We start from the raw sequence: 19,284 nt of genomic DNA, 5'->3' as shown, positions 1-19,284 counted from the left end.
GCGCTAGATGCTGTAACGACAGCCACTTTTCAACATGCGGACACGGTCATCTAACTTCATTTAGATCGCTCAGCGTACCATAGCAACAGAAACCAAGGGAATGGGCCCATGTAGTTGCTGTCGGATGACGACGGCGATAGAGGGGGCCAATAAACAGATCTCCTGTTTGGTTTAACGGGAGTTCAGTATGGAACGAACCCCGTCCACATGACTTCTATTGTTCCAGACGCACATTTATTAAAGCGTTGCTATTCTACCAAGCTTTACGGTGCCAGCTCCAAGACTCCTTCCTATACACTGTACACCTGCATAAACACATTATACTGAGAGGATGAATCTCTCCTAGAGATCGACCTACGCACACACACACACACACACACACACAGAGACACACACACACACACATATATGTAGAGACACACAAACACACAGAGGCTCCAGACAGTTCAGATGAGACTTGTCACATCCGTTGACACTAGGCCCAATTAAAGGGGAGGGGTTCAGCCAGGACTGGGTGACCTAGTGAGGAATCTGTCTGAGGCTCCGTGTGTACACTGTCAGACCTTGGACAGACCCTGCCTCGAAGCACTTTCACCTGCTAATTAGGACGGCCAGCCCCCTTGTGCGTGCGCGCGCGTGTATGTGTGTGCGTCTGCGTGTGTGTGTGCATCTGCATTCACGCACACACACGTATATATGCGTGTAGACGTGTGTGCGCATGTGTATGGGTGTTTTTCTATGCCTGTATGCGTGTGTGATCCCGTCAGTCCGTGTGTGTGTTATCGTGTGTGTGTGATCGTGTGTGTGTGTGTGTGTGATCACGTGCATGTGTGTGTGAGGCATGTTGTGTGCTGGAGCCTGTGTCTGAGAGTGAAGCCAGTGAGGGTGCAGTCCAACATGTGTACAGTAAATATTTGACTTTTCCATTGTGTGTCTGCTCTGCTCACGTCAGTTGGAGGTCATGTATGACGCTGACTTATTGCATGTTGCTGTTACGGTATGTGTGTGTGTGTGTCAGACAGAGAGAGATGGGGGAAGAGAGCGAGAGAGAGGGAGGTATGAACTAAGGAAGGTATGACAGAGTCCAGCCAGACCCTGTGTGACACGGCAGTGTTTAGCAACTACATTCCCAGCTGTAGACTCGGAATCCTTTAATCTGAAGTGTGTGTGCGTGTGTGTGTGCATGGGTGTGTGAAACAGTAGCCTTCTGAACAACAGTAGCCTCCATCACCTGTCTGGGCCCACCAGACCAGCTAACCTTAGCCCCAACCCACCAGACCAGCTAACCTTAGCCCCAACCCACCAGACCAGCTAACCTTAGCCCCAACCACCAGACAGCTAACCTTAGCCCCAACCCACCAGACCAGCTAACCTTAGCCCCAACCCACCAGACCAGCTAACCTTAGCCCTAACCCACCACACCAGCTAACCATAGCCCCAACCCACCAGACCAGCTAACCTTAGCCCAACCCACCAGACCAGCTAACCTTAGCCCCAACCACCAGACCAGCTAACCTTAGCCCCAACCCACCAGACCAGCTAACCTTAGCCCAACCCACCAGACCAGCTAACCTTAGCCCCAACCCACCAGACCAGCTAACCTTAGCCCCAACCCACCAGACCAGCTAACCTTAGCCCCAACCCACCAGACCAGCTAACCTTAGCCCTAACCCACCACACCAGCTAACCATAGCCCCCAACCCACCAGACCCAGCTAACCTTAGCCCCAACCCACCAGACCAGCTAACCTTAGCCCCAACCCACCAGACCAGCTAACCTTAGCCCTAACCCACCACACCAGCTAACCATAGCCCCAACCCACCAGACCAGCTAACCTTAGCCCCAACCCACCAGACCAGCTAACCTTAGCCCCAACCCACCAGACCAGCTAACCTTAGCCCCAACCCACCAGACCAGCTAACCTTAGCCCCAACCCACCAGACCAGCTAACCTTAGCCCCAACCCACCAGACCAGCTAACCTTAGCCCTAACCCACCAGACCAGCTAACCCCACCATGCTAGCCAACCTAGCCAGCCCCTAACCCTGTCCAAATCATTGTGTTATAACTAGTTATAACTAGGTGTGTGTGTAAATGTAAATATGTGTGTGCGCGCGCGTGTGTGTGTACAGACAGCAGTTGGCCCTCAACCATCCCAGTGGGGCAGACATGCGGCTAGGAACTCTGACAACTGTTGCCGCGTGAGGGAGGCCAGTGGGGCCTGGAGGAAGGGACGCCTCGGCCTCCGAATCTCCCAGCGCACTCCTCACGAGACAGCACTTCTGCCTCACGCGCTGGGACCAACTCTCCCTCCTCCGGACGCCACGCTTTGTCCCGGCGTCCCGTACGAAACACCACATCTGTCCCGGCACCCTCTCCGAGACACCCTCTCCGAGACACCAGCTCCGTCCCAGGATCCCTCAGGGGGGCAGGCATGAAGAGACCTGACAGACAGAGGGATGGGCCGGTAACAGCTGAGGAGAGAGAAACACAGTTTAGTCTCTTTGTCCTGGAATGTCTCTCTCTCCTTTTCTCTCTCTCTCTCTCTCTCTCTCTCTCTCTAGAAATATGGCACGGGAAGCGGGGTTGATCTTTGTCTTTTGATGTATTTGTCTCTCTGTCTCTCTCTCTTTTTCTCTGTCTCTCTAAATCTCCCAGTCTTTGTCTGTCTGTCTCTCTCTCTTTCTCCCTCTCTCTCTGTCCCCCCTCTCTCTCTCTCTCTCTCTCTCTCTCTGTGTGTGTTTCTGTCTCTTTCACACACACACACACTGCGATAACAGTGGGCAGATATATCTACAGGCACGAGGAATGGGAGGAGGGGGGGAAGGGGAGTTGGAGACCCCAGCCAAGTCCCGCCCCCCTGCTCTTGTACCCCTGGGTGGGTGGAGCCACCGGGTCCTCTGGCAGTCAGCCCCTCCCAGACCAGGGGCATATCCCTGTTCTCTGTGTGTCTGCTCCCAGAGCTCTGCTGCATGGGACCAACACGGGGCTGCCTCCCTGTCTAACACACTCTCTCAGCGCCACTAACTGGGGCCGAGAACCAAGGAGGGGAAAGAGAGAGCGGAAGAAAGGGAAGGAGGGAGGGAAAACCGAGAGAGAAGGAGAAAGAGCGAGAGACACGCCGCTGTTAGCTCAGACACGGGCTTAGACTTGAGGCGAAAGCTTGTTTTGTTTTTGTTTCGTTTTTTTGGGGGCGCATCCTTTTTTTGGTTTTTGCCTTCTACTTGTTGATGACACATGCTTGGCTAGCCCCGGTCTCCTCCTCCTGTCCTGGGAAGTGGCTGGGTCTTTAGAGAGAGAGAGAGAGAGAGAGAGAGAGAGAGAGAGAGAGAGAGAGAGAGAGAGAGAGAGAGAGAGAGAGAAAGAGAGAGAAAGAGAGAGCGGCCGTGCGTCCCTCACGCTGCGTGGTCCAGGTTGTTTTTGTTCCTTCGTAGTTCTTTTGCCGTTGTCGTGTTTTTTGGGTCCGTTTTTGTTTTTGGACCCCATCTGAACGCTGGAACCGTACACAGACCGCCATGACTCTCCTGGGTTCTGAACACTCCGTTCTCATACGCAGCAAGTTCAGATCAGGTAAGACCCTGCTGTTGCCCTCCATCCACACACACACACATCACCTGGGCTTGTACCTGTCAGAGGATCACTGTGACTCAGGTGAGTCCAGATACTGGGGCTTGTCACTTTTAGAGGCAAAGGGTAGGATCACTGTCATCATGCTTGTTCGTATCAGAGGCATCCAGAGGTACGATCTCCAGTGTGTACGTTGAGATCCAGTCAGCTGGTATCCCGGTGCCTGATTGGAGGATCGTCTGTGTGTACGTTTGGAATCAGACAGCTGGCGCGCTGAAGCCGACAGAAGACCCCGTTACAGCGGGACCTGTTCTGCGTGCTGCGTGTGTGCTGCGTGTGTGCGTGCTGCGTGTGTGCGTCGGGTCGTAGAGAGACAACTCTCTTCATGTCTCCTCCTGCACCCGGAGTCTGTGTTTGGGTCTAATCCCAGTGTGTCAGCCTAGAGAGGCCAGGTGCAGGGCTCAGACACACACACACACACTCACACACACTCCCTCCCCACCAGCCCTGGCGGCGGGTGACAGGTGGGGTTCGTTCAGCGCTGGCGTCCGACGGTGCGCGGAGGTCAGAGAGCCCCGGCTGTCCCCCAGCCCGGGGTCGGGGGGTTTATGAGCCCTGGGTGGGAGGTTGGAGAGCAGGCTGTGTTTGATGTTGGCCTGGGGTGAGGCTGGTGGAGGGGCGCGGGGTGGCGGGTCTGCACATACGCAGACGTACACAGACGCACACACACACAAACAAACAAACAGATGCGTACACACACACACACACACACACACACATGGGGCTTGTACACTTGTCGTCCCGGTGGCGTGATGTGACCTGCTGTTTCTGAGGAGGAACACAGAGATAGATGTTCTCACACCCAGCTTCCCCTACTGCTGATAACCTCCTCAGGGGTTATCCTGAACAGAGCTGTGTGTGTGTGTGTGTGGAGGGTGGGTGTGAGTGTGGAGGGAGGGTGTGCGTGGGTATTTGTCTGCGTTTGCGCCTGTGTGCGTACGTCTCCACGTGTGAGTGTATGTGTGTGTTTGCGTCTGTGTGTACGTGCATGTGTGGTGACGGTGAGTGTGTGTCTCCATGTGTGTGTGGGTGTGTTTGCGTCTGTGTGTACGTGCATGTGTGGTGACGGTGAGTGTGTGTGTCACTGGGTACGTGTGACCTTACCTGCCTGTGTGTAAGAACTGCATGGACTACAGCGCTGATTTAAACTCCCCTAACACAGAGCAGCTGTTCAGGCTTTCTCCCCCCCCCCCCCCTCTCTCTCTCTCTCTCTCTCTCTCTCTCTCTTTCTCTCTCTCTCTCTTTCTCTCTCCCTCTCTCTCTCCCTCTCTCTCTCTCTCATCTATATAGCGTTTACCCTCCTCCCTCCCTCCATATCTTTCTTCACATCTTTGTTTCTCTCTGTCTGTCTTTTTCCCTTCCTCACTCACTCTCTCTCTCTGTCTCTTTCCTTCCCTTTCTCATTCTCTCTCCCTCTTTTTTGCTCCTTCCCTCCCTCGACTCTCTCCCTCTTTCTTTCTTTCTTTCTTTCCTTCTTTCTTTCTTTCTTTCTTTCTCTCTCTCTCTCTCATTCCTCTCCATATTCCAGTACCATATCTCATATATAGTTTGTACAGTTGTGTCTGAGCCCTACAACACAACAGCAGCACACCTCTAAACTCCAGCTCTCCAGCCTGTAGTCTGAGCAACACTGCCATCTCTCTGAGGACTGTGAGAGTGACTGGACCCAGGAGCCAGCTCTCTGCCTGGGACTCCCAGCTCCCTGCTCCCTGTCTGGGACTGCCAGCTCCCTGCTCCCTTTCTGGGAGTCCCAGCTCCCTGCTCCCTGTCTGGGACTCCCTGCTCCCTGTCTGGGACTCCCAGCTCCCTGTCTGGGACTCCCTGCTCCCTGTCTGGGACTCCCTGCTCCCTGTCTGGGACTCCCTGCTCCCTGTCTGGGACTCCCAGCTACCTGTCTGGGACTCCCAGCTACCTGTCTGGGACTCCCAGCTCCCTGTCTGGGACTCCCAGCTACCTGTCTGGGACTCCCAGCTCCCTGTCTGGGACTCCCTGCTCCCTGTCTGGGACTCCCTGCTCCCTGTCTGGGACTCCCTGCTCCCTGTCTGGGACTCCCTGCTCCCTGTCTGGGAGTCCCAGCTCCCTGCTCCCTGTCTGGGACTCCCTGCTCCAGCCAGGGCTGCTTGGTGTGGGCCTCACCCTTCACCACCCAGCCCAGAGGGTTATGCTGCTGAGCCCACGTCCGTGTGAACAGGGAAGAGAACCACAAAACATGAACGGGCTGAGCTGAGCTGTTACAGTATCTATCCCTGTCTCCTTTTCTCTCTACCACTCTCTCCCTCTCTTTCTCTTTCTGTCTCCCTCTCTCTCTCTCTTGTTCTCTCGCTCCCCCTCTCTCACTCCCCTTCTCTGTGTCCCTCTATCTCTCTCTCCCTCCATGGTAATTGCTTACCAGCAATCGCAGGGTAAATTAGCCGTTTCCTCTGCGTTGTTTAGACCAGGGACAGGGTGGGAAACAGCCCTGGAGCTCTGGGGAGGCCCGTCGAGCTGAGAGGTTGACAGCCAATCACAGAACAGCACTGGAGCTCTGTGACATTTAGAGCCAATCACATTGCAGCACCAGAGCTATGCTAGAGTTAGAGCCAATCCCAGAACAGCACGGGAGCTCGGAGAAGCCAGTAACCAATCACAGGTCAGCAGAGCCAGGTGGACTAATGTACCATTCAGAGTTGGGGACTGATTTGGTACTGGTTTGAACCTTGACCTGTAGTGTGGATGACTGAGCCCAGATGGAGAGCAGAGCAGTGGGATGTTTCCAGGACTAGCCTGGTGGATGCAGAGCTGGATCTTGTGTTTTCATTCAACTTTGCCAGACTACCACCAGTCTGTGTAACGAGTTTGCTGGAGAACTTGTTTTGACTATCGGGGCAGGCAGGAGTGAAACGCGTCACTGTGCGAACAGTCGAACACCAGAAGTTATTCTCAGTTGTAAGACTGGTTGGTTTCTGGGGAGATAAAATAATGGGAGTTTTCAGCTGGGGGTAGAATATGAAGCTGTGGGAACCAGAGAATCACTACTGTAGCTGCCTGTCCAGATATACATCTCAGTGTCTGCTCCCTGTGTAAGTGTGTGTGTGAGTGTGTATGTGTGTTTGTGTATTGTAAGCCTGTATGTGTGTGTGAGTGTGTGTGTGTGTGTGTTTGTGTGTGTGTGTAGCCGTGCGTGTGTGTGTGTTTGAGAGTGTGTGTGTATGTTTGAGTGTGTGTGTATGTTTGTGTGTTTGTACTGTATGCATGTGTGTGCTGCAGTGACTGTGCGTGCGTGCGTGTGTGTTTGTTTATGTGTGTGTCAGGGGGATTGTGCAGAGCCAGATGCCAGCGCTGAAAGCAGGATAGAAGTGTAAATCAGCTCATCGCGAGCTACAGTACTCCACACCTTCCAGGAACCACCATGGACAGGCTGTGGAGGGATACCATCCTTTATCTGTGCGTCAGAGAGAGATAGAGAGAGAAAGAGAGAGATAGAGAGAGAGAGAGGGAGATAGAGAGAGAGAGGGAGAGAGAGGGAGAGAGAGAGAGAGAGAGAGAGAGAGAGAGAGAGAGAGAGAGAGAGAGAGAGAGAGAGAGAGAGATAAAGAGAGGACAAAGAGAGACAGAGACAGAGAAGAGAGATGGGGAAATGAGAGGAGAGAGGGACTGACAGAGGGAGAGACCGCGTGTGAGAGAACGAATGGGAGAAAGAGATGGAAAACCAAAAGGGAGAGAGAGAAAGAGAGAGAGAGAGAGAGAGAGAGAGAGAGAGAGAGAGAGAGAGAGAGAGCGGCCGTGCGTCCCTCACGCTGCGTGGTCCAGGTTGTTTTTGTTCCTTCGTAGTTCTTTTAGAAGAGTAGAAAAAGAAAGAAAGAAAGAAAGAAAGAAAGAGAGGGGGACCCTAGGTGGAGAGGGAGGCCTCTATCTCTCAGATGTCAGAGCTGGAGGACCGAGGCTGTAGTCTGATCTGCTCTGTACACCTCTCAGCTGTGAACTCTGACCTCGGGCCTCCCATAACCCTAACCACAGACCGCCCCCCCCCCCCTCTCTCTCTCTTAGGCTTCAGTTGCACACAAAAAATACCTTTTACACACTGTTTTATCTGAGGAGAGAAAAATGGTTCAGTCAGATGTGTATATGTGTGTGTGTGTGTGTGTGTGTGTGTGTGGCAGTGTGTGTGTGTGTGCATGTGCGTTTGTCATCTGAGGTAAAGGCCAGAACGCTTATACTCTGGGCTACAAAGTAACCACACCTCACCTATCAGGCCAAAAGCATGGTCTCCTTATCTGTAGGCGTATCTAAGTCCGCCTCTCAGTCGGTAGCAAGTGTGTGAGATGGGATTGTGCGATACCGTCTGTAGCACTTGAGACCATCATGAAAGCTGTGTCCAGTCATGCCCTGTCTTGAGGATCAGAAGAGCCTCGCCTTGTCCGGATGACTGACCAGCTGACCACCATGAACCAATGAAACGATCGGATGCTGAGAAGGGTTGAACATAACATACCTCTGTGTCAGACGCGCATACACAGACACGCACACACACACACATATTTACACACCGACATGGGGTAAGTACTTGTTTATGACCCCCACACGCCCACCTAGACAGCCACACACACACAGGCACACACAGACGCACACCCAGACCACACAGTGCTGAGCAGTTCTGTTTAAAGGCCAGGAGCTGTGTTTATCCTACATTCTGTTCACAGAAATATTTGTGAGCAAGTGGCTTCGTCCTAATCTCTGTGTGTGTATACTGTGTGTGCGCGTGCGTATATATTCGCGTGCGAGAGTGTGAATGTGTGTGTGTGTCTGTGTGTGCGTCTACAGACACGCACCTCTGACGTGTCAGAGCATGCTTAGTTTAGTGTGACATCCACGTGTCGCGCCGCCGCCATTAGCTCCCACTGCCAGACACCCTGCCAGTCACTGTTGCTGACGTGAGCTGAACTCTCGGTCTCTCCCTGTCTCTCTCCCTGTCTCCCTCCCTCCCGTCCCCCTCGTCCCTGCCCTCGTCCCCGGCCCCTCATCCTCCAGTCCTGCAGCTCAGACTCCAGCAGAGACGGACGAGAGAGCAGCTCGCCGGACAGGGCCTCATGCCTCGTGAGTAGCCCTCTCGGCGCGCGCGCACGCACGCACGCCTTCTCACGTTTACACGCACGTGCACGCACGCAAATGTACATGTGGGGAGACACGCGCACGCGTTTACACGTTGGCATGCATACAGGCATTTATATGTTTACACGCACACGCATTTACACGTTAACACACGCACAGACGCACATTTGCAAGTGAACACACGCACACGTTTTTACCCGTTAACACGCACACACACAAAGCCACACACACACACACGCGCACATACGGACACATATATATGTGCGTAAACACACATACACTGAATAGGAGCCACATATATACACACGCATGCACTTTACACACTCATATGCACACATGAGCACACGCATTTGCACGCGCACACACTAACCCGTTGGCATGCACACACTTACATTTGCACTGGTACATAAAGACCCTGGCACGCACACACACCCTTCAGCATGACAGGTGGAACACAGTAAGTATACCAGAAGCACAGGAGAAGAGAGGGGGAGGTGAGAAAGAGAGAGAGACAAAGAGAAAGAGAGACAGGTCTGTCAGGGCTGGAACAGGATGTGGTACACTTCCACGAGCCTGTGTCCTTATCTCATGATAAAATTGTGGAACCAGAGACCTTTCTGACACCCCTACACACCCCTACGCACACACACACACACGCTTCAAACAGACATGCACACACGTACATACACTCAGACACCCACACACTCTCTCATACACACACACACACACACACACACGAGGAAACAGTTAGAAGCACCTGTTGTAAGGAATGACAGAGTATGTTTCGCGATGTTTCCAGGGTTCGTGAGTGAGGGCGAGAGGTCATGAAAACAAACATGTGTCGGCAGTATTTACTGATCATAAAGGCAGTGAAATACGAGCTCCAGAACTCTAGGACTGTCTCTGTTTTTGTTTTCAGAATACTGCATAGATACACATGACCCCATTGTCCAGTGTGTTTGGTAAAGAAGCATGAACAGAGCTCCTTTAATCAGTCGCCGAGCAGTCATGTTAGGACGTGTCCTACGCTGTCCACGGGGACAGTTGGACGTTTGAAAGGTTGAAAGTGTGTACAGTCATCTGTCTGGGTCCCCAACGACGTACAGCCAGAGTTGGCGCTCGGACTGGCTGGCTGTGAAATGGGGCTTGCTGGGGGAGGCGGGGTCTGGGGTGAGGGGCTTGTAGGACGCTATCTCTGGCCCTGTTTGCTGTTTCTCTGCGGCTCCAGAGAGCAGATAATCTAACTGCTGGTAAGTGTGCGGGGGAAAGGAATCCAGAAGCCCGACTCGACACTATCAGTTACTAGAAGTCTGCCGGAGATAAAGGGACACGGGCGCACGGGATTGGCCAGCGGGCCGAAAGCTCTTTTAAAAGGAATTTTTCGATTGGTTGTTTATCTCTGGATTGTAGGAGAGAGGTTGGCGTGCGCAGATGGGAGAGGGTTTTGAAGATTTTATTCTGAGTGGTGTTTATGAGTGTACGCACACACACTCTCCCACACACACCTGCACACACACACACACACACATGCTGACACCCATCAACAAAGCCATGACTTTAGCAGGACAGAATAGCTCATGCTCTCGTTAACCAGCATGACAGAATAAGAGTCGTTCACACTGCTGTGACACTCATGACACCAGTCACTCACTCAAAACAACCTTCAATGGCTCTTCATGCTCATGTCATTGAATTGATGTATTATATAAATGTAGAGCTCATTCTTCGACATCTGAGTCTGTGTGGGAGGTGGCGAGCGAGCGGTCTACATTCGCGTGCTTGCAATGTACGTTACGGAATGCTGTTTTGTCTTCAGGTTAGTCGTTGCGTCAAAAGGAACCCCTTTGAAAATGAGATGCCACGTCTCGAGGGGCTATCCCTTCAATCGTTCATTTCTCAACCACACAAACCTGGTAGGAACAGTGGTGCTGATCTCCACACGACACACACACACACATGCAGTACCATATCACCAGTGTACCACATTATCAGTCTACCACATCACCAGTGTACCACATTATCAGTCTACCACATCACCATTGTACCACATTATCAGTCTACCACATCACCAGTGTACCACATCACCGTCCTCCACCTCCCAGCAGAGACTAGCCCCTAGTCCCAGGCAGCAGAGGGCGGCCGCAGCCCTGGATGTGGTGTTTGGGTGCAGGCCATGATGGAGGCTCTGTGTATACAGCGCTGGGTGGAACATCTGGTGTTTATTAGGCTGAGAGCAGCTCTCCTCTCTGGGCCGGCTGGCGTGTGGTCTGGGGTGAGGCGCGCCGTCCGACCGCTCGCCTTACGTCGGGTGCAACCACTGACACGCTCTCTCTCTCTCTCTTTCACACACACGCATCATACACACTCTCGCTCGCGCACGCACGCACACACAGTTAGACACGCGCACACACTCGTACACGCGCTCTCACACGCATAGTCACGCGCTCCGTAACGTACACACGCTCACACGCAATCATACACTTCGTCACTCACACACACTCGTATATACATATGCAAATACTTGTTTTGTGTTTTTTGTTCTTTCTGCAGACGCTCAGCTGTTTGCCCCTTGGGGTAGGGTTCTATTCTCCTCGAGCCCCTGTGTCAGGCGTGTAGAGAGCTGAGATAGGGGCTACAGTCCAGTCCTTCCGTCCTTCCTTGTCTCCTTTCCTTCCATCCTTCTATCCTTCCATCCTTCCTTTTCCCCCCCAGAACCCCTTCCGTGCGTCTGTATTGTGAAGAACATGTCCCACGGTCTACTCCAGAACGTGAGATTCCTCACCCTTCACCTGGTTTCGGGGGCGCTGTTTGGACACAACGTCGGCTCTCCAGCCAACGCAGGGCTTCTCCTGCGAATACGTACAAATAACGTGTTCATTTAGTAGAAGCTTTCATCTAAGGCAAAATGTACAGTGAGGGACCTGAACCCGAGGCCTCTCGATCAGCAGTTGAATGCGCCACCACTGTGCTAAACCAGTAGCTGGTTATTTATACAGGATTAACAGGAGGAGTGTGAGGGAGGGAAGGAGCGAGCGAGGGAGTCTCACCCTCACCAGACATCACTTACTCCAGAGCTCTCGTAGTTATTGTTACAGTACTGGGGTGTCTGGCCACAGGAGACGAGGAGATTATGAATTGTCTGGAGTTCTCCAGAGTAGAGGAGATGAAGAGCTTTCTAGAGTTCTCCAGAGTGGAGGGGGAGGAGGAGAATTCTAGAGTTCTCCAGAGCGGAGGGGGAGGAGGAGAATTTTAGAGTTCTCCAGAGTAGAGGAGATGAGTGTTGGAACTCTGCCTGGACCCTGTTGCAATGTTGCAAAGCTAAGGAAACATTATAACTTAGTCGCTCTACATAGTCCGTAGAAAATCCTCTTTCGAGATGCCACTCCTCCACGGCTTTGATTTAAGGATCCCTTAAGTATGACTATCTGGCCCTGGTCCAGAGAGAAGCTGTCACTGCAGTGTTTGACTCTGCATGCGTAGCCTCTTAGTCACCACGCCCTTGTACTCCCCTGCACTGCTTATTCCAGTACGGAGTTCTGGCTACGTGCGTGTGTGTTTGTGTGCATGCTTGTACATGCTTGTGTTTCTGTGTACATGCTTGTAAGTCTGTGTACATGCTTGTGTTTCTGTGTACATGCTTGTAAGTCTGTGTACATGCTTGTGGTTTTGTGTGCGCTGCCCTCTCATGTTAGCATGTTGCGCAAGACCAGCGCTAGGTGACGGGGTCGGGGGTGAGGGGGGCGGAGGTGAGAGGGGCGGAGGTGAGGGGGGCGGAGGCCGGCCGGGGGTGAGGGGACGCGCCTCTCCACTCCTGGAGGAGCGCAGGGAGGAGGATTCTTTTATTGAGACAAGAGGCAGCTGTATTGGGTTTCTTTTTTCTGCTAAAGTGTGTGTGTGTGTGTGTGTGGAGTGTGTGTGTGTGTGTGTGTGTGTGTGGATGTATGTCTGTGTGTGTGTGTGTTTGTCCTCCCCCATGTCCCTACAAAAGGTATTTGATCGGACGAGGTTGTCGCTCGGTTACTGTCGCCCCTGTGTCAAGCCCCTTCCCTTACGATCTGTCTCATCCCATAATACTCTGGGATGATGTGTTCAACCTCTGGTCGTGCTGGAACCCAGCTGGCTTGTGCAGCCCTGCTGTTCACTTCCTGTTGTTCAGGCAGAGGGACTGCGTGTCCGGAGGAGGACGTCCAGAGGTCTATTAGCTGAACACAGTGCAATACACACTGTCCAAATAGATGCCCTTTCTCTGTGACCAGTGTGTGTGTGTGTGTGTGTGTGTGTGTGTGTTGTTAATAGTGAGATAGATGTATATACTGTATAGTTGTTTATAGAGAGGATTAAAGAGGGAGAATAAGAAAGAGTGTTAAAATAACAGGTGGGAGGAAATAACCAGACCAGTGTGTGTGTGTGTGTGTGTGTGTGTGTGTGTGTGTGTGTGTGTGTGTGTGTGTGTGTGTGTGTGTGTGTGTGTGTGTGTGTGAGCGTGTATGTGGTGTGTGTGTGTGTGAGAGTGTATGTGGTGTGTCTGTGTGTGTGTGTGTGTGAGCGTGTATGTGGTGTGTCTGTGTGTGTGTGTGTGTGTGTGTGTGTGTGTGTGTGTGTGCGTGGGCCTGCTGGTGTGATTGAAACCAGGGTCTGCTCCTGGCAGGTCACATGTCCTGGCAGGTCACATGTCCTGGCAGGTCACATGTCCTGGCAGGTCACATGTCCTGGCAGGTCACATGTTCTGAGTCTAAATGAGAATCCTCACATCTCTTACCTCTACACACCCCTCCCCTCGCACATGCACACACACAGCCTCAACCTAACCCACTCACACACACACACACATACACAGACTTACATGCACATACACACAGAAACACAAATTCACACCTACATGTATGTGTCACCTACATTTATTGACCCTGTCCCTTCTCTGACCTCAGGTCAGTTAGCCACGATCCAGATAACGCGGTAACACTTAGCCCGGCCTATCACTGCTCTGCTCACTATCGGTCCAGCCAATCAGAGCTGTGCTCACTATGAAGTGGCCGGTGCCAGAGGCAGAGTAACACCTCAGGGTTGAGTGTAACACTAGGTGTCAGTGACAGTGTTACAGTGAGGAGGACTTCACGCAGAACCCTACAGGCTCACACTCACATGATAGAAACATGCCAAGTCTGCTCTACTTCAGTGTTTTCATAAAACAACATTCCTGACTCGAGCCCTTCGCGCCGTACAGCCGTGCACTGCCAGTGACCGATGTGCTCCCCGATGTCCGAAGGGAAAATGGTTCAAATCTCTCCGTTTCGCTCTCTCTCCCCTCTCTTCCTCTCCTTCCCCGTTCTCTCCCCCTCTCACTCCTCCCCTCCCGCTCCCTCTCTCCCTCCCCCCCCCCCCTCCCCCCCCCTCTCTCCTGTCTGTAGTGAACCATGGTAAGTTTCCGAAGCGGGATGACTCCTATGCCTTTGAGGAGGACAGCAGCAGTGACAGCCTGTCGCCGGAGCAACCCCACAGTGACGAGTCCCAGGGCTCCGTGTGCCCCTCCTCCGAGACCATGGGCACCCCCCCATCCTCCTCCTCCTCACCCGCCCTCACCAGCCCGCGCCAGGTCAGGACCTCTCCTTCTCCCTCCCTCCCTCCCTCCCTCCCTCCCTCCCTCCCTCCCTCCCTCCCTCCCTCCCTCTCTCTCTCTCTCTCTCTCTCTCTCTGTCTCTTGCTCCCTCTCCAGCTATCTCTGTTTCTCTCTTATACTTCTCTCTCACTCTTGCTCTCCCTTTCTTTCTCTCCCGCTCCCTCTCTCTCTCTTGTTTCCCTGATACCGCTTTCACCCTATCACCCTATCACCCTCTCTCCCTGTCTCCTTCTCTCTCTCTCTCTCCCTGTCTCCTTCTCTCTCTCTCTCTCTCTCTCTCTCTCTCTCTCTCTCTCTCTCTCTCTCTCCTCTACCACCCTCACCCCTTTTCTCTATTTACCTCTCCCTCTCTCGCAGTCTCTCTTTCTCTATCTCTTTCCCTCTCTTTCTTTCTTTCTCTCTCATTCTAACCTCTCTCCTTCAACCCTTCCTCTCTGTTCCCTCCTGAGTTCCTAGATGGATCAGGTCTAGTCTGCCCTCCTGTGGCCAGCCAGAGAACCGCACCCCCCCCCCCCCCCCCCCCAGCTGTTCTGGCATCTTATCCCTCACATTCCTACACTGCACACACACATACCCCCTCAGCCTGAGAGAAGGCCCTGTTGATGGGTGTGGCTTAACCCCCCGCCGTCCCCATGTACTTATAATCGTTTTTTGTATGTGTGTGTGTGTGTGTGTGTGTGCGTATGTGTGTGTGTGTGCAGGGATGTCAACCTAGGGACCCCCCTGAGCAGGGCCAGGAGGAGGGGCTTTCAGCGGGGGGCGTTAACAATGGGATGACTCCGCCCACCCCTGCTATCGTCAAGGTATGTGTCCTATCACAGCATGGCCTCTAAGCCACCTCGGGCTACACAAAGAACATTTGATTTCATTTGAAAGATACGCCGGACCAGGATGTCTTAGACAGCTTAATGTCTTTATTGTCGAACCGTAATAATATCAGACATTTTACGTTCATACTTGCCTAAATAAGCAAGTGTCAGTCTGAAGTGACATCACTCATTAAATAACTTACTTACATACACTTACATCATTTCCAAAGCCACTTAGTAAATTCTCCCAATCTCTTACCCCCGCTCCCGCCCATGTCGGAGCAGTCCAAGACGACCTCCGACAAGAACCGCAGCAAGAAACCCAAAGAGGTGAAGCCCAAGGTGAAGAAGCTCAAGTACCACCAGTACATCCCTCCGGACCAGAAGCCGGAGAAGTCTCCGCCCCCCATGGACTCTGCCTACGCCCGCTTGCTCCAGCAGCAGCAGCTGTTCCTCCAGCTGCAGATCCTCAGCCAGCAGAAACACGCTCACACCACACACTCCCCTCACCACACACACTCTCCGCACGCGCACCCCGCCGCGCACACGCACTCCGCCCACACGCACGCCTCGCACACGCACTCCCAGCACGCACACACCCAACGCCAGCCCAGTTTTAGCTACCAGCCCTCCCACCCTCCGGCCCAGGCTCAGAAGTGAGTTGGAGAGTTGTTTTTACTTTCTCACCATGGTCGCTAGGATGTTATCAATTGAATCTTGAATCAATGAATCAATGAATCAATGTGTGAATCCTTAAGTGAATGTGCGAGGGACTGAATCGGTAAACAAATTAAAAACGTGTGAACAAAGGATTTAAAGAAGCAAGTACTGAGTAGATGAGTGAATGAACGCGTGAATCAGTGAATCAATAAGCGAACCAAGTCCAGCTGAATTTAAAAACGAATGAAAAGATGAATCAGTCAATTAACTGAAGCCCTGTCCCCACCCCCAGAGCAGCCAGTGATCAGCTGCCAGCCTGCAGCTCCAGTGTGTTGAGCAACACAGGGGGCAGCTCCTCCTCCTCTCCCCCAGTGAAGAGCTCCTATCCTGGGCACGCCAGCCAGGTCTCCCCTGTCAAGCCCGGGCCTCTGCCTGCTAACCTGGACGACCTGAAGGTAGGAGCTCATGCTAATGCAAGGGACAGAAGTACACATATTTGCAATTTGTTTGACCTTTACTGTGTTCCTCTCTGTCTCTCCATCTCTCTCTCTCTCTCTCTCTCTCTCTCTCTCTCTCCCTCCCTCCCTCCCTCCCTCCCTCCCTCCCTCCCTCCCTCCCTCCCTCCCTCCCTCCTCTCTCTCTCTCTCTCTCTCTCTCTCTCTCTCCCTCCCTCCTCCCTCCTCTCTCTCTCTCTCTCTCTCTCTCCCCCCCCCCCTCTCCCAGGTATCAGAACTCAGACAGCAGCTGCGCGTCCGAGGCATGCCCGTCTCCGGCACCAAGACCGCCCTGATCGAGCGGCTCCGCCCCTTCAAGGACCCGGCCGCCAGCCCCTCCCCGTGCGGCGCCGGCGACGTCACCACAGGGACCTTCCCCGTGACCCCCACGGGCTCCCTGTCCTCCTACCAGTCGCCCTCCTCCTCCTCCCTCTCCCAGGGGGGCTACTACCCCTACCCCAGCACCTCCTCCACCCCGCCCGTCTCCCCCGCCTCCTCCGACCTCTCCCTCAGCGGCTCTCTCCCGGACAGCTTCAGCGACGTCCCCATGTCCTCCCCCCCCCAGTTCCACCTCCAGACGTCCCCCGCCGGAGCCGAGGAGGTCCCGGGGGCCCGCGGGGGCCCGAGGGGAGGGGAGGGCGGCGGGGGGATGGAGGGATTGCGTGGGGGCCAGGGCGGAGGGGCGGAGGGCCTGGAGGCGGAGAAGGACAAGATGCTGGTGGAGAAGCAGAAGGTGATCGAGGAGCTCACCTGGAAGCTGCACCAGGAGCAGAGACAGGTGGGTGAACGACTTCCTTACAGAGTCCTCTGTGGGGTTGTCATGGTGAGGCAGTAGGAAGAAGCACAAATGAGGGGGCTTCATTCCATTTAAAAAATTGTATCTGGCAACAAAAAAAGCACTTTGAATAGGAATATTCATCTTCATCATGACTAATATTTTGAAGGAGACATTTCAGTAGCACTGACAAGACACGTGTTTCCAATTGGTACAGTTGTAATATATTGTATAGTATTTACATCATAATAAAAACCCTTCACTCCAGCATGGCGTTGATAAACAGATAGATATGGGAGATATCAAACGGGAAGCTGTGAGCCTGAGTCAGTGTTTCTATTTCCTGTCCAGGTGGAAGAGCTGAAGATGCAGCTCCACAAGAGGAAGCGTTGCTACGCCGCCACCCAGGAGGGTCTCCCGGCAACGGCCCCGCCCCATCACCCCTCCATGCACCTCCAGCCGCCCCAGGGTATGATGGGACAAAACTTCTTTGGTGTGACGGTCAAACAGGAGCCCATGTCCCTCTCCCCGAGCTGCCCCATGTCCTCCACCAAGCACCTCAAGACCCCCCCAGAGAACTGCATGGAGGGCCTCGGCCACTGCGGAGCCTCCCTCCCCAGCATGGGAGGCCCTACTGGGGGGGCGCGGTGCCTGGACAGGGCCCCCTCCTCTGGAAGTCCCTCCACCATGTCAGCCTTCCTCAGCCCCCAGTGCTCGCCTCAAGACTCCCCCATTGGCAAGAGCTCCGGCAGCCCCCAGCCCGCGTCCCCCAGCCACCCCTACCTCCTGTCACCTCCGCTGGGCAGGAACGGCTGCAGCCACCCCCTCCCCCAGGTGGGCACCAGGCCCAGGAACATGCAGGTACTGTTAGCCCTCAGACACACACAATCCCCCCCCCCACACACACACACACACATATTTAGCGAACCGCACCCGTGTGTTGGAACGGAAGCATCTAATGACTTTTCTGCCTTTTAACCCGGGCAGATTCAGCAGAAGGGTGGTGCTCATCAGGTGAACTGCTCCTACATGTCCGACCAGCGAGGTCTCCAGTCTGTGTTCCCCAACACAGCTGACGCTGGCCTCATCCACAGAGGGCAAGCCAAGGCCAAGAACACGGCCATGCAGAAGGTAAGGCTGGTTCGACATCCCTGCGGGCTCTCCACCGGATCGTGTTTTTTTTTTAACATCGTAACCCCTCTGAATCACTGAGCGACTGGATATTCGTTCACGTTCACCTAACCACGGTTTTCCGCTCTTCATTAATGTGTTCCTTCCCTCTGACTGCGTGCGAGAGCATCTGTGAGGCGTCGGGTCGTAACTTTCCGTTCCAACTTGACACATACTGTAGAGGTCTCCTGCTTCATCACACGGCCAGCCACGGTGCGATCGCCTCCGCACCGCCCGGTTCACAACCCCGCAACCTAGTTCTCATCCTTTTTGTTTCTCTTCTCCCTTTTTCTCCTCGCTAAATCAGAATACATAGACACGTCAAGACTCGAAGGGACTCTCCAGACATTCCGGCACAAAAACCAAATCCCATATTCCCGTTTTTCGAATCAGTAGGCTAATAAAGTTTTATTTATTTTTTTCATATAGATGTCAATATTGCCCTCTCCTCGGTGTGTTGGCCAAAAGTGCCTGGGGTCCCCTACCTTCTGTAGCTCAGATGCTGCTGCATCCACCCTCACACATCCCCCATGCTATGAGGATGCAGTCAAGCAGGTAACCCAAAGGCAGCACATCGTAACTGGCCAACGCTTTTTTATTATTATTATAACAACATATTTGTCGAGTCTTTGATAGTGCTGCACTTACTGTCCTCTCTCTCTGTGTCTCTCTTTCACCCTCGTTCTGTCGTTCACCTGCTTGGCATCTTTCTGTCGCACAACGCATTGATTCCACCCTCGAGCGAGTCTGACTGGGTGTCTCAAAGCTTGCTGTTGTGATTCTCTACAGTCAGTTTGCAAACAAAATGAATGTCATTGCATTAGATAATAATCCAACACATCTAACTCGTCTTAACCGCATCTTGTTTTGGATAGAAGATGATGTTATTGGAGCATGACAGGAGATGTTATTGCACTGTAAGAAGAGATATATTTCTTAAGTGTGAGAAGGCTTTTGATAGCAGTCTTGTTACTTATCTCAGCAGCTGAGCCGGAGCCAACAGATGGACGAGCTTCTGGATGTGCTCATAGAGAGCGGAGGTGAG

The 19,284-nt window shown here is 53.3% G+C and overlaps 2 protein-coding genes across 2 annotated transcripts in view; one reads left to right on the top strand and one right to left on the bottom strand.

Moving 5' to 3' along the window:
* The window catches only part of pts (6-pyruvoyltetrahydropterin synthase), a 228,003-nt gene that overhangs the window by 140,693 nt on the left and 68,026 nt on the right, over window positions 1-19,284 (bottom strand). The gene's annotated exons all lie outside the window — the stretch shown is intronic.
* Window positions 8,157-19,284, top strand: part of myocd (myocardin) — a 54,386-nt gene continuing 43,258 nt past the window's right edge. Inside the window, exons 1-11 of the mRNA XM_067245159.1 lie at window positions 8,157-8,161; window positions 8,587-8,699; window positions 14,123-14,307; window positions 15,033-15,134; window positions 15,426-15,796; window positions 16,093-16,255; window positions 16,524-17,072; window positions 17,421-17,930; window positions 18,057-18,200; window positions 18,669-18,794; window positions 19,222-19,279. Of these exons, the coding sequence (XP_067101260.1) occupies window positions 8,157-8,161; window positions 8,587-8,699; window positions 14,123-14,307; window positions 15,033-15,134; window positions 15,426-15,796; window positions 16,093-16,255; window positions 16,524-17,072; window positions 17,421-17,930; window positions 18,057-18,200; window positions 18,669-18,794; window positions 19,222-19,279 (2,326 nt within the window). The remainder of the gene's footprint in view (window positions 8,162-8,586; window positions 8,700-14,122; window positions 14,308-15,032; window positions 15,135-15,425; window positions 15,797-16,092; window positions 16,256-16,523; window positions 17,073-17,420; window positions 17,931-18,056; window positions 18,201-18,668; window positions 18,795-19,221; window positions 19,280-19,284) is intronic.

Source organism: Osmerus mordax, chromosome 10, assembly GCF_038355195.1.
Source record: "Osmerus mordax isolate fOsmMor3 chromosome 10, fOsmMor3.pri, whole genome shotgun sequence".
Classification (NCBI taxonomy): Eukaryota; Metazoa; Chordata; class Actinopteri; order Osmeriformes; family Osmeridae; genus Osmerus; species Osmerus mordax.
Note: the sequence above shows the minus strand (reverse complement) of the source record. Positions and strands in the feature narration are given on the sequence as shown.